Raw genomic sequence first — 12,212 nt, forward strand, 5'->3', positions numbered from 1 at the left:
AAATCGTTCGGAAAATAATAAGGTCAAACTATTAAAGTGGTACATGAGTCATCCCAATGATAACTTTTGGACATTGTATCCACACGTACATTACTTGATAATTAAGTAAAACAAATGATATAATCACTTTTAATATTGAAGAGAGGACATCCATTTTTATCATCATGAAATCGTTGTTTTTAATAAGCTTGGTAGTTGCAGCATGCAGTGCTATCGATGGTAAGATTTATGTTTTTACATCTATATATAAGAAATGGTACTGATAAAATCGAAGATATTGTTCTTCCAATTGGTATGGAAAAAAGTAAAATAACAAAAATACCGAACTCCAAGGGAAATTCAATAAGGAAAGTCCTTTATAAAATGGCAAAATCAAAATCTAAAACACATCTAACGAATGGAAAACAACTGTCATATTCCTGACTTGGTACAGGCATTTCCTTATGTAGAAAATGGTGGATTTAGCCTGGAATTTTCAATACTCAGTAATATTTTATGTTCCTCTAAGTCTTTAATAAGCGTGGCTCGAACTAGAGTGTCTTGTCTTATAGCCACTGCAAACGTCTCATGCATGACCAAGCGTTGTCTTATTATATACCAGAATGTATTAGATTCACAAAGACTAAAGAAAACTTCAAGCAGATACAAAGTAATGTGATGAGAGCCAATCATAGTCGACTAATTCAAGTTTTTAAATTATACAAAATTTGATTTTGAATTTAGTGCTTGAAATGGTATTGATACGCGGAAATTGTGTTATTTCAGAGCATTTGTGAAATCAATTAATAAAAATGCATAAAAAAATCGATACTTAACTGTGTAGACACTATATGATAAAAAGAAATTGTTGTGAAGCTGTTCTTGGCTTCTTGGATTCTCTATTTTTGACTCTTGCTCCCATTTCACTGTATTCTTTGTATGTTTCATATAGATATGTCTCAAACTTCTTGTTTTAGATGTTTCAAATGTTCGACAGGATTTTAAAACATCAACAATAAATGCCTTAAACGAACAGATCGTGAAAGAACTCCAGGCCAGCTATATTTACAAAGCATATGTAAGTAATAATGACGTGACATCACATGTTATATAAATCGAACATCAGCACTTGTGTAGCCTTCTCTACTGGAAAAAATAGTCACATTGAATAACTAAATAAGAATCATTTCTTTATGACAAGATTCACCATAAATTTACCTTCACAGATAACATTATTGGTACGGGAGTTTTCAGTATCCAAGCTGATTAAACATCTTTTTGAGCACTTTACTCTCTCCTAACCCGGGACAGTGATACCAGCCTTGGCATTGTTTATTATATTACTTTTGCATATATTTCAGTCCCAGTACTATGCTAGAGCTGACGTATCCCTGCCTGGGTTTGCCAAGTTTTTCTCTAAAGCGTCCAAGGAAGAGTCGGAGCATGCTGAAAAACTGATGGATTACCTGAATCAGAGAGGGGGTGAAGTCAAACTACAAGATATAAAGGTATCATCCATTTCTCTTTCGATCTGTTATTTGGTTGAGAATGTTTCATTTCTATTCGTTAATCAACAAATACACATGACTTATTATGTAGGGTTTTTTTCGCGCATAGGAAGATTTCCTGCTAAAAATTGTATCAAAAAAACCCAAAACAGTAAAAATTTTGAAAAATTTGAAAAATGCAAAAAAAAAAAATTCTGTGTCTCTCTGTCTGGCATGGAAAATTTCAAGAAAGATGGACGTTTTTTCTGAAAGTAGTTGTTCCACTAATTGTGCCATTACATTTAAAAAAAATAGTAATATATTAGACAATTATATAAGACCGTTGATATCTCTTGTTATTTTTGATAATATTTTGTTTTTGTCATTCTGTTTTATTTAATGTTTAACTCTATGATACTTTCATCTTAGTTGAATGATGTTTGTGATGTGGTGTCAGAAGAACTTGGAAAACATTCTGGTATAGAAAATTCAAGAACAAAAGCATGTGTAAGTGTAACAGTAAAATGATTCATATAGTAATATTCAGATGATAAATTGGTCTACACAAAAGACAACCTGAAGTTTGTTAAGAAATATGCATATTAAGAAACACAGCCGGATTTGATTCACATGGTAGCTTAAAGTAGCATAAATGTGAACACCGATCATATGTGCCTGAAATTTTAAAATAGTTATTGTTTTTTTCCGAATTTAGAGCCAGCTTATTCTTGTACTTGTGTGATACGAAAGTAATACGACCACTCCTTAAAGACAAGAAGGTGAAAAATCTGCACAATTTTACTATCAGCAATATTGAGAGAGAAAAAAATCTATCATCTCATGATCCCTTTTCACTACCATGTGGATTTTACAAGAATGTACACTGATATTGGAGCCAACAAAAGTACTTTTCATTCACACTCTATATAGTTAATTTGAGAATAATATATACTAAATAGACTATGACTCTAACTCGAAATTAACCATGATGGACGCCTAAAAAGTAGATTGAAAGGTCAAACCCAATAATTTAAAATTTCGTGCTTTCAATTTCCAATTTTTGAAGTAGTAATATTTAATCTGCTCCAGCCTTGATTTTGATTCTAGAAGGACCTTTGCTGTATCTTTTTCACTTTTATCTCAGGTATGAAATGTTTGCTTCATAATATTATTACTTCAATTTGTATTGCAAAGGGGATGTGGAATAAATACCCCTTTTCCTATTTGGAAAATCAAAAGCAGAAAAAAAACAAACAAAACCAAACAAAATGAATAAGAAAATAAGCAAAATATTAAGACAATATATCAGTAAAAAAGAAAGATATACATGGGACACACATACATATTTGTGAAATTGTCCCTAGTTAAGTATCATCAGAACGGAGAATTAAAATGCCTGTATAACTTTTTCTTTTTTACAGATGTGTTACTTCATGGCAAAATCTCAAACATGGAATTTGTGTCAGGTAAGACATTTATTCTAATTTATATATTGAATTTGTGTTTTTTAATTTAAAATTGGGTTTTATACATATCGGTCAATCTGAAGTTAAGTAATTATTTAAAGTACATGGTTTATCAATGAAAAAAAATTGATAACATATTTATCTGTTTTACTATTTCAAGATGATAACAATGTTTTACCTTTGACCATGGAAGTAATATTCAATATTACTTCCATGCTTTGACGGACAACCTTTCATTAAATCTATAATGTACTATATTGTGGCCAGGCAAGGCCCTTACTATAAATTATGCTGTGGACTACTAGTAACTTTCAGTAAGTGCGTATACTCCTATATCGGCTGTGGTTGTCGTCGTTTGTGATGTGCCATACTTGTCTTTCGTTTATTGTTTTTATGATAAATCAGGCCGTTTGTTTTCTCTTTGAATTGTTTCATATTTCATTATACCGTTAACTTTACGGTATGGTTTCTGCTCAATATTGATGACCGTAAGGTGACACGTAGTTGATTATTTCCTTGTCTTTTTGTCGTGGGCTGATAGTTGCCTCCTTTACAATCATACCACGTCTCCTTATTGTTACATAGATCGTGAATTTCAGTTGTAGGTTGTTCACATTCTCCAAATCAATACAGTCAGCACATAAGGTTGTTCGTTTTTTTTTTAACAAGCAATAGTTGAAAGACCTTTTATCTTGATTATCTTATCTTGTGTTTATTATATCAAACTTATTACATATATAATGTTTATTTCTATCCTATCCAGTTTGGGTTTACCACATGTTTTATTTTTAGCATACCGAAAGGACGTGTGAGCTTTTACCATCACGAGATGTCCGTTCGGAGACTTCACATTTTAATCACGTGGTATAAATCCACTTAACCAGTAGAATCAAACTTTGATATTCATTTTTATATTTTTCCGGATCATAATTAATCAAAGATGAGCTCTAGAGCCTATTGACAACTGAGACAAGTTTTGAAACCTGTTCTAAAACTACTTGCTTAATAAATGAAAGCAAAACTTAGTGAAAGAGGCGAAAGATATCAAAGGGACATTCAAACTTATAAGTAAAAAAAAAACTGACAATGCCATGGCAAAAAAAAAAGAAAAAGGCCAAAAAGACAACAATACACAAATCACAACATAGAAAACTAAAGACTGAGCAACACGAACCCAAACTACAACCGGGGGTGATCTCAGGTGCTCCGGAAGGGTGATGTTTATGGCAATTTCATCTATTTCACTGCATGTTTTGAGGTATTCGAATCGTAAAATATTAAAAGTGTAAATCAAGTCAGGAATATGATAGTTGTTTTCCATTCGTTTGGGCTTTTGATTTTGCCATTTGATAAAGGACTTTCCGTTTTGAATTTTCTTTGGAGTTCGGTATTTTTATTATTTTTATTTCTTTCGAGAATGGGATTTAAATATTTTCTTTCAGTAACAGGTTTTACTAGAAAATTAGATCGATTATGATGTATTATGTCAATAATGGACACATTTCTGAAACATACTCTGTATACTGTTAGTTCGTACCATTTTATATTAATTTTTGTTATTTACTAACTATGAATCTAATTGGTAGAGAATTAAGTGGTTATTTAAGCTCGCGAATAATAGGGTGTAATTAAGAAAGGAACTGTAATTAAGAAAGGTCGTAACAATAAAAGTTAAACACAATAAATAACCGTTAGTACATTAAACAGATACAATCCGCCCTCCCTCCGGGCTCATGGTATCTTTTAACGAACTAACGCCTATCTTTTGTATTTCATCCACTTCACCACTCGTTGTCAAATAGCTAAGGTTTTTTTTTAATTAAATGCATTGAAAAACTAGTGTGGAGTTGAGAAAAGAGAGAGTTAAATTGATAGACAATTAGTACTTCTACAAATAAATTGGGTAACATTATCTCAATATTCTCAAGATTATCAAATCAATTTCTTGTTTAAAAGTGGTCGTTTTTTACCCTTTGCATGTACTAGTATTGTACAAAATTCTAAGGGTAAATCTTGTTTTGAGATGACCTTTTATTACGTTGAATATTGTAGGATAGAGATGAATGGTACAATGGATTAATGGGAATGGAAGATGCTTTAGTATTAGAAAGATTTGTCAACCAGAAATTATTAGATCTCCACAAAGCCACGGAGAGCGATGCTCATGTAGGTAGATCATGTTTGTACAGAATAAGATATTAATTGAACAAAACTAAACCTATAGGTTTTTTACTTATGGGTAAAGGATCTGGTTTCATAATCTTTATTTTTCTTTTGAAAATTTAAAAGTAAAACTATCATCAAATTTTAAAATAGCCCCAAGATGAACCCCACAAATTAAGACAAAAACAAAACAAAGTATAAATAAAAAAAACTCATATAAAACAAAAACAAAAAACATTAAAAACTAAAAGAACAGAACATGCTCATGAAACTGTTCTCAACAAGTTTAAGTAAGGAAACAGAACTTACATCTTTTTTTTTCAAAATTAACTAAAACTTTTTAGTCCTTGAAATTGTACAGTATATAAATATACACCTCCGTAGTGACTTCTTTGTTTTTACAATTTTTAAAGTATCATATTCTTTTATTTCAAACAATTAAATATTCCTTGCATAAAATTTAAGTAATAAAGTTAATTTACATCAAGTAAAAAAAAAAAACACACACACAAAAAGGCAACATTATAAGTATATAGTTGTGAAGTCCATAAAGATCACTTTACAAATTACTTATGAAATATTATATAAAACACTTAATGTAATGTTATACATGTAACACCTAAAGTACTAAGAGATAAGACTTAAATAAACTATTGAATTGAAAAAAAAATTTTGCAAACTGCCAGAAATAAAGTGTCATGGGATGGAAAACACTCAGATCATTGCTGGTCATTCTTTGAATTTTCTAACTTTTTATAAATACTTAAGGACCCTTTATAAATTCAAAGTTGAAAGTCTTGGTTGATGAAGTCTTTCTATATCCTCAATGTTGTATATTCTTTTCTAGATAAAAGAACTGTTCATAGCAAAATAAGTTTCAAGTTTTCTGTACACGTGCATTCAACAAATATCTCATTTTTTTTTCAGCTTTCCCACGTTCTGGAACATGATTTCTTAGATGAACAAGTCCATTCCATAAAGAGCATAGGTGACACAGTGAAACAGTTGAGAAGAGTAAAGAAAGGTCTTGGAGAATATTTATTGGATGAAAAAATGTAAAATCGTAAACCTCTTTGTATAAATAATAGATGTATTTATTTTTGTATTTAAAACAATAGACAGAATATTATAAACTGTCTAACCAGGTTTGCGAGGAACTTCATATATGGAAAATACTTAAAATGTGTGCTGTAATAGTTTGTTGTCAGTCAGCATTGAATTTTTGTTTGAAATTTTTGCAAATTCCATTTTTTTCTTCTGCCATTTCAAAATTACTATTTAACTGTTTTTCATATGTATAACTGCTAAAGCTATCAGAGTTTCTGCATCAAAATACTATACTTTGTAGATCACATTAATTTTACAGCTAGTTGTTCAAACAAAGGTTCAAAGGAATGGAAAATTTAATAGGAAACAATCTTTATAGTTTGATGGTGTAATTAAACCTTTAATAAAACATGATGAAGAAGAACTACATCTTTTGTTATTGAGCACATCAAATACTTCTATATAAATAGAGAGATGATGTCAAAGGAACATTTAAAAATCATAAGTGAAAAAAAAAAACCAAACAACGTAAGGTGACCTATAGTTGTTAACTTCTATGTCATTTGGTCTCTGGTGGAGAGTTGTATCATTGGCAATCATATCACATCTTCTAAATTTTATAACACCATGGCCAAAACGAATATGACAAAAAGACAAACAACAGTCCACAAAACCAAAGATTTAGAAGCTTCCATAGTCTGCAGTTCTCGCTCAACTAGTGAAACCCCTAATAGTCACGTTAATTGACTGATGAATGAAAAAGGTGATATGATCTGGATGCTTCAGTTCAGAAAAGTCAACTGTACTGTGATGTCACTATGATGTCATAGACAGTATTTTACCTAAACTAGAGGCTCTCAAGAGCCTGTGTAGCTCACCTGATTCTACTTTGGTTTTGGAAATCATGTAAAAATAGATTAAAATCATAACGGATACCCTAATAATGAGTGAGGCCAAATTTGGTTTAATATTGGTCCTGTAATTTGATAAAAAATCCTGGTGGCCATCTTGAACAGTAAATAGGCAACAAAGTAGCAACACTTCATCAGCACCTCATAAGAAACATTTATGCCATGTTTTGGTTTCATTCCATTCAGTTCACCTCTAGAAGAAGCATTTGTATGTATTTCCCATAGGGTCTTATGTTAAAGGAAGTCCCCCCATTGGCGGCCATCATGGATGAAGGATCAGCTTCAAAGTAACAAAACTTAGTCAGCACCTCATAAGGAACATTCATGCCATGTTTGGTTTCAATCCATTCAGTATGTGGTTCTCTAAAAGAAGACATTTGTATGTATTGTCCATAGGGTCCCTTGTTAAACATTGTCCCCCTCTGGCGGCCATCGTGGATGAAGGATCAGCTTCAAAGTAACAACACTTGGTCAGCACCTCAAAAGGAACATGCATGCCATGTTTGGTTTCATTCCATTCAATGGTTCTCTAAAAGAAAACATTTGTATGTATTTCTCATAGGGTCCTACGTTAAATTAAGTCCCCCCGCTGGCGGCCATCTTGGATGATGGATCATCTTCAAAGTAACAACACTTGGTCAGCACCTCATAAGGAACATTCATGTCATGTTTGGTTTCATTCCATTCAGTGGTTCTCTAAAAGAAGACGTTTGTATGTATTTCCCATAGGGTCCCATGTTAAACTTAGTCCCCCGCTGGCGGCCATCTTGGATTATGGATCGGCTTCAAAGTAACAACACTTCGACAGCACCTCATAAGGAACATTCATGCTATGTTTGGTTTCATTCCATTCAGTGATTCTCTAAAAGAAGACATTTGTATGTATATCTCATAGGGTCCCATGTTAAATTGAGTCCCCTGCTGGCGGCCATCTTGGATTATGGATCAGCTTCAAAGTAACAACACTCGGTCAGCACCTCATAAGAAACATTCATGCCATGTTTGGTTTCATTCCATTCAGTGGTTCTCTAAAAGAAGACATTTGTATGTATTTCCCGTAGGGTCCAATGTTAAACTAAGTCCCCTGCTGGCGGCCATCTTGGATTATGGATCAGCTTCTAAGTAACAACACTCGGTCAGCACCTCATAAGAAACATTCATGCCATGTTTGGTTTCATTCCATTCAGTGGTTCTCTAAAAGAAGACATTTGTATGTATTTCCCGTAGGGTCCAATGTTAAACTAAGTCCCCTGCTGGCGGCCATCTTGGATTATGGATCGGCTTCATAGTAACAACACTTGGTCAGCACCTCATAAGGAACATTCATGCCATGTTTGGTTTCATTCCATTCAGTGGTTCTCTAAAAGAAGACATTTGTATGTATTTCCCAAAGGGTCCCATGTTTAACTAAGTCCCCCGCTAACGGCCATCTTGGATAATGGATCAGCTTCAAAGTAACAACACTTGGTCAGCACCTCATAAGGAACATTCATGCCATGTTTGGTTTCATTCCATTCAGTGGTTCTCTAAAAGGAGACATTTGTATGTATTTCCCATAGGGTCCTATGTTAAACAAAGTCCCCCGCTGGCGGCCATCTTGGATGATGGATCCGCTACAAAGTAACAACACTTGGTCAGCACCTCATAAGGAACATTCATGCCATGTTTGGTTTCATTCCATTCAGTGGTTCTCTAGAAGAAGTTCAAAATGTAAAAAGTTAACGACGACGCCGGACGACGGACGCCAAGTGATGAGAAAAGCTCACTTGGCCCTTCGGGCCAGGTGAGCTAGAAAGGCCATTATACACATAGTTTTTGGCAAAATTAGTTATGAACCAGGGCCTTGCCCAAAGATATATTCACCCATGATGACATCTTTGTATAAGATATATTGTAACAAAATATCATTTGGAGTAAAACCTTGGTTCAATATTGTAATATTGTACATTTATGTACTGGAAAAAAAATATATTCAAACTAAATTTCAAATGTTTTATTTATTTACATTTTGTACAATATACTTAAAATCTTAAAAAATCATAACAAATTGCTGAAGAAGCACTCTTTGTGCTGTAAAAAACATCATAAAAACAAATGTAAAACCTGTTATCAACTAACAACTCTAGCTGAGTCAGCAGATATTATAAAACACTGTAAAAACTTGCTGAGTACGCACTTGCTGTGCTGTAATAAAAACAATATAAAACTTTAATCATTAGAAATAATTGATAAATCAATCAGTTTGCAGGTGGTGCACTGAAAGCGCTACTCAATTGTGCATATCTCTGCTTTACACAAATTGTATTCAATACTATAAAATTTAATATGTAGGAATACAAAAATGTTGAAATAACCAAATGAAACTTCATCTAAACCAAAACAAAATTTTTCATTTCATTCTTTCAAGATAATGTGACAACTCATCATACATTTGGCACAAGTATCAAAAATAGCCTAAATTTTCAAGTTACCTGATAAATGACAATATGAATAAGATGAGTCCTAACTAAAATTCGTACAAATCTCTCTTCATTCTCCTACCTGAAAACTTGGTAACTACTAATATATACTATTTCTATAAAACAATGAACACATAACAAAACAAAATTAACTAGAGGGTGTAGAGAAACCATACTGCTCACCTGGCACTTGTTTATATATCAGTAAGTGACACAATCAGTGAAAATACTGAAGAATGATTTGATTCAGACATTATCTCTAAATATAAAAAAAGCCTCTGCAAAAAATTCTTGACAATTGATGTATAAAAAATCTTAAACCTTAGAGTCTAAACGTTAACTGCAAAAAAAAAACTAAGTTCTGTCATCAGTAAAATATGGAAAAATGAAAATATATATATTTCAAAATTTATCTGTGGAAAGCGTCTTTTGATCATAAAAAAATTCTTTCTAAGTTTCATTTAACTCGATGAAGCTTGAACAAAGTTATTGATATTTGAAAAACTTTAACTGTAAACTGTATCTTAAAGTAAACTGCAAAATAATTTAGTCCTTTTATAAATAAAATACAGAATAAATGAGAGAAAAAAAAAATTTGCTCTGAATACAGTCTTTTCATCATAAAAAAGCTTTTGTCCACGTTTTATAAAATTCCATAAAGGTTTGAAGTAATTGATGTCTAAAAAAAACTTAAATCACAGAATAACTTTTAATGTTGACTAGGACAATGCCGTAATGTAGGACCTCTAGGTCATGCTTATGTGACAAGATGTTACAGGCTCTACAAAAATTGTGCAAAAGTAGCTATGTACCTATTCTAGTAGACTCTCCCCCAAATTTTGAGTCAGAATTTACAGATGGAATATATTTTAAATGTTCAAGGACAAAAGACAAGAGGGCAGACGACAGATGCTAAGTGATGACAAAAGGTCATTAGGACAGGCGAGTCAAAAATTTACATCTCAGATCTAAATCAACAAAAATGTACATTTCTTGTGTACAAACAATAACTTTGTATAGCTACATAACAAACAATAATAGTTATGGTCTACAAACTGTAACTGTGTATTTACATAACAAAAATGAATGTCTGATCTAAACACTAACTCTGTATATCTACATAACAAAATATCTATAACATTAGCACCTCCTTTATTATCTCAGAAATGTACTGGCCTACCGCTTCTCTTCTATCTACAAATATGCTTTGTTTTTAAATTTCAAAGCTTCTTTGTATTCTGAATTTTCTTATATTTATATTTGCTTTTCTATATTTATCAAAAAATGTTTAAAATAACAAATAAATTTCTTGCAACCCCTCTACAAAAAATGTCTGTATCCTGCCCAATATTTTTCATTAGGAAATAATGCTCTCTGCTTTTATACTAAATAAAAAAAAAAAAAAACTGGTAGCAAAGGCTAGTACAAATAAGTCTTCAGTAAAAAACAATTATCGAAAGTTAGGAACTGTTCTACTTTAACAAATGATAAAATTTACAGAAGAAAAAAGTCAATAATGACCTCAAATACAGATCTATTTTTACAGAACTATGAAAAGTGACTCTTAAAATGTTCCTTCAAAGCAGTTATACAAGTTCTATGGTGTAAAAGTAGTGATAACCCATTATGTGTATTATAAATGAGATAAACTGGATTATTTCCCTTTCTCAAATTGGTACATGTAATAAGCATACAAAATGTAAATAGATTTGACATGTGCTTTCTTTTTTCACATATCTCCTTACAATTTGAATAAATGCTAAATGACTATTAGATCTTTTCATATTAAACAAAAATGATGTCTTTAAAAATTCACAGCATTTGACATGAATCAATATCAATCGCATTTATAGTTTAAATTCTTTATTATTGCTCTCTTTCTTTTAGTTCTTTCTTCTCTAACTGTTTTTTTTTTGGCACTTTTTCTTTTAGTTCTGTCTTCCAGGAATAAGATTAGTGACCTCATGAGAGGAATGTAACTTATAGGCACCATGTGACATTCCATGGTCTCCATGACAAGGACGTTTCAAATTTTTGGACCTGAGTTTTTCCGAGTAGATAAAATGATCTGCCATATCCAATAAATCCAATAATTCCTTAGAAATTCTCTTTCTTTTGTTTTTAACAGATGCCTTTCCAAACGTCTGCTTCTTTGTTGGTAACTTTGATCTCTGCATGAATTAGAAAAATTGAGAAATTATATATTTTGCAGTCTTATAAGTTCACAAGGCAAATAAAGTCATTTCATTTATAATTTGTTTGGAACTATAAAAAAATTATAATATTACAAAAATAAATTTTGTTGATAAAATTTACCATAGTACTTGAAAAAATTTTTGGAAAAAAACCCTTTAAAATAGGAAAGCAAATTTTATAAGCAAAATTATATCATATTGGCTGTTGAACAATAACAATAAATTTACATACTTCTCTCTTTTTCTTTTCCTTTAAGTTATTAGCTTTCTCTCTCTGGATTGGTGGCTTTCTTCCAAAGTGTAATTTTCTCTTTACTTTATGCAAAGGTACTACAAAATATAATTCATAATTCATAAAAGATCGTAACAATAAGAATAAGAATAAGAATATTTATTATTCCAATCAAGGGCCCTTGATGGGCAGCATAACATGTACACATAAAACAATACATCAATGATTTGTAACAGAAAAACATTTTTATATATTAAAATGAAACATTAAAAA

General features: G+C 31.6%; 2 protein-coding genes across 2 annotated transcripts in view; one reads left to right on the forward strand and one right to left on the reverse strand.

Annotated features, from left to right (window-relative positions):
• The first annotated feature begins 47 nt into the window (after positions 1-47).
• LOC127736131 (yolk ferritin-like) lies at positions 48-6,566 on the forward strand. The gene is made up of 7 exons (XM_052246684.1): positions 48-219; positions 957-1,057; positions 1,341-1,487; positions 1,896-1,973; positions 2,888-2,932; positions 4,985-5,098; positions 6,023-6,566. Exons 1-7 carry the CDS (start codon positions 165-167, stop codon positions 6,152-6,154), a joined length of 672 nt encoding a protein of 223 aa, XP_052102644.1. The 5' UTR covers positions 48-164; the 3' UTR covers positions 6,155-6,566.
• Positions 6,567-9,031: 2,465 nt separating this feature from the next.
• Positions 9,032-12,212, reverse strand: part of LOC127736128 (uncharacterized) — a 50,252-nt gene continuing 47,071 nt past the window's right edge. The window contains exons 7-8 of the mRNA XM_052246682.1: positions 11,940-12,037; positions 9,032-11,683 (exon numbers count right to left, since the gene is read on the reverse strand). Of these exons, the coding sequence (XP_052102642.1) occupies positions 11,441-11,683; positions 11,940-12,037 (341 nt within the window). The 3' untranslated portion in view covers positions 9,032-11,440. The remainder of the gene's footprint in view (positions 11,684-11,939; positions 12,038-12,212) is intronic.

This window comes from Mytilus californianus, unplaced genomic scaffold (assembly GCF_021869535.1).
Source record: "Mytilus californianus isolate M0D057914Y unplaced genomic scaffold, xbMytCali1.0.p SCAF_3, whole genome shotgun sequence".
Taxonomy (NCBI): Eukaryota; Metazoa; Mollusca; class Bivalvia; order Mytilida; family Mytilidae; genus Mytilus; species Mytilus californianus.

Bases quoted from the DNA above. Each gene is read 5' to 3' on its own strand.
- LOC127736131 (XM_052246684.1), top strand. From the start codon at position 165: ATGAAATCGTTGTTTTTAATAAGCTTGGTAGTTGCAGCATGCAGTGCT. The intron at 220-956 runs GTAAGATTTATG...TTCTTGTTTTAG, and splicing joins AGCATGCAGTGCTATCGATG to ATGTTTCAAATGTTCGACAG. The intron at 1,058-1,340 runs GTAAGTAATAAT...CATATATTTCAG, and splicing joins GCTATATTTACAAAGCATAT to TCCCAGTACTATGCTAGAGC.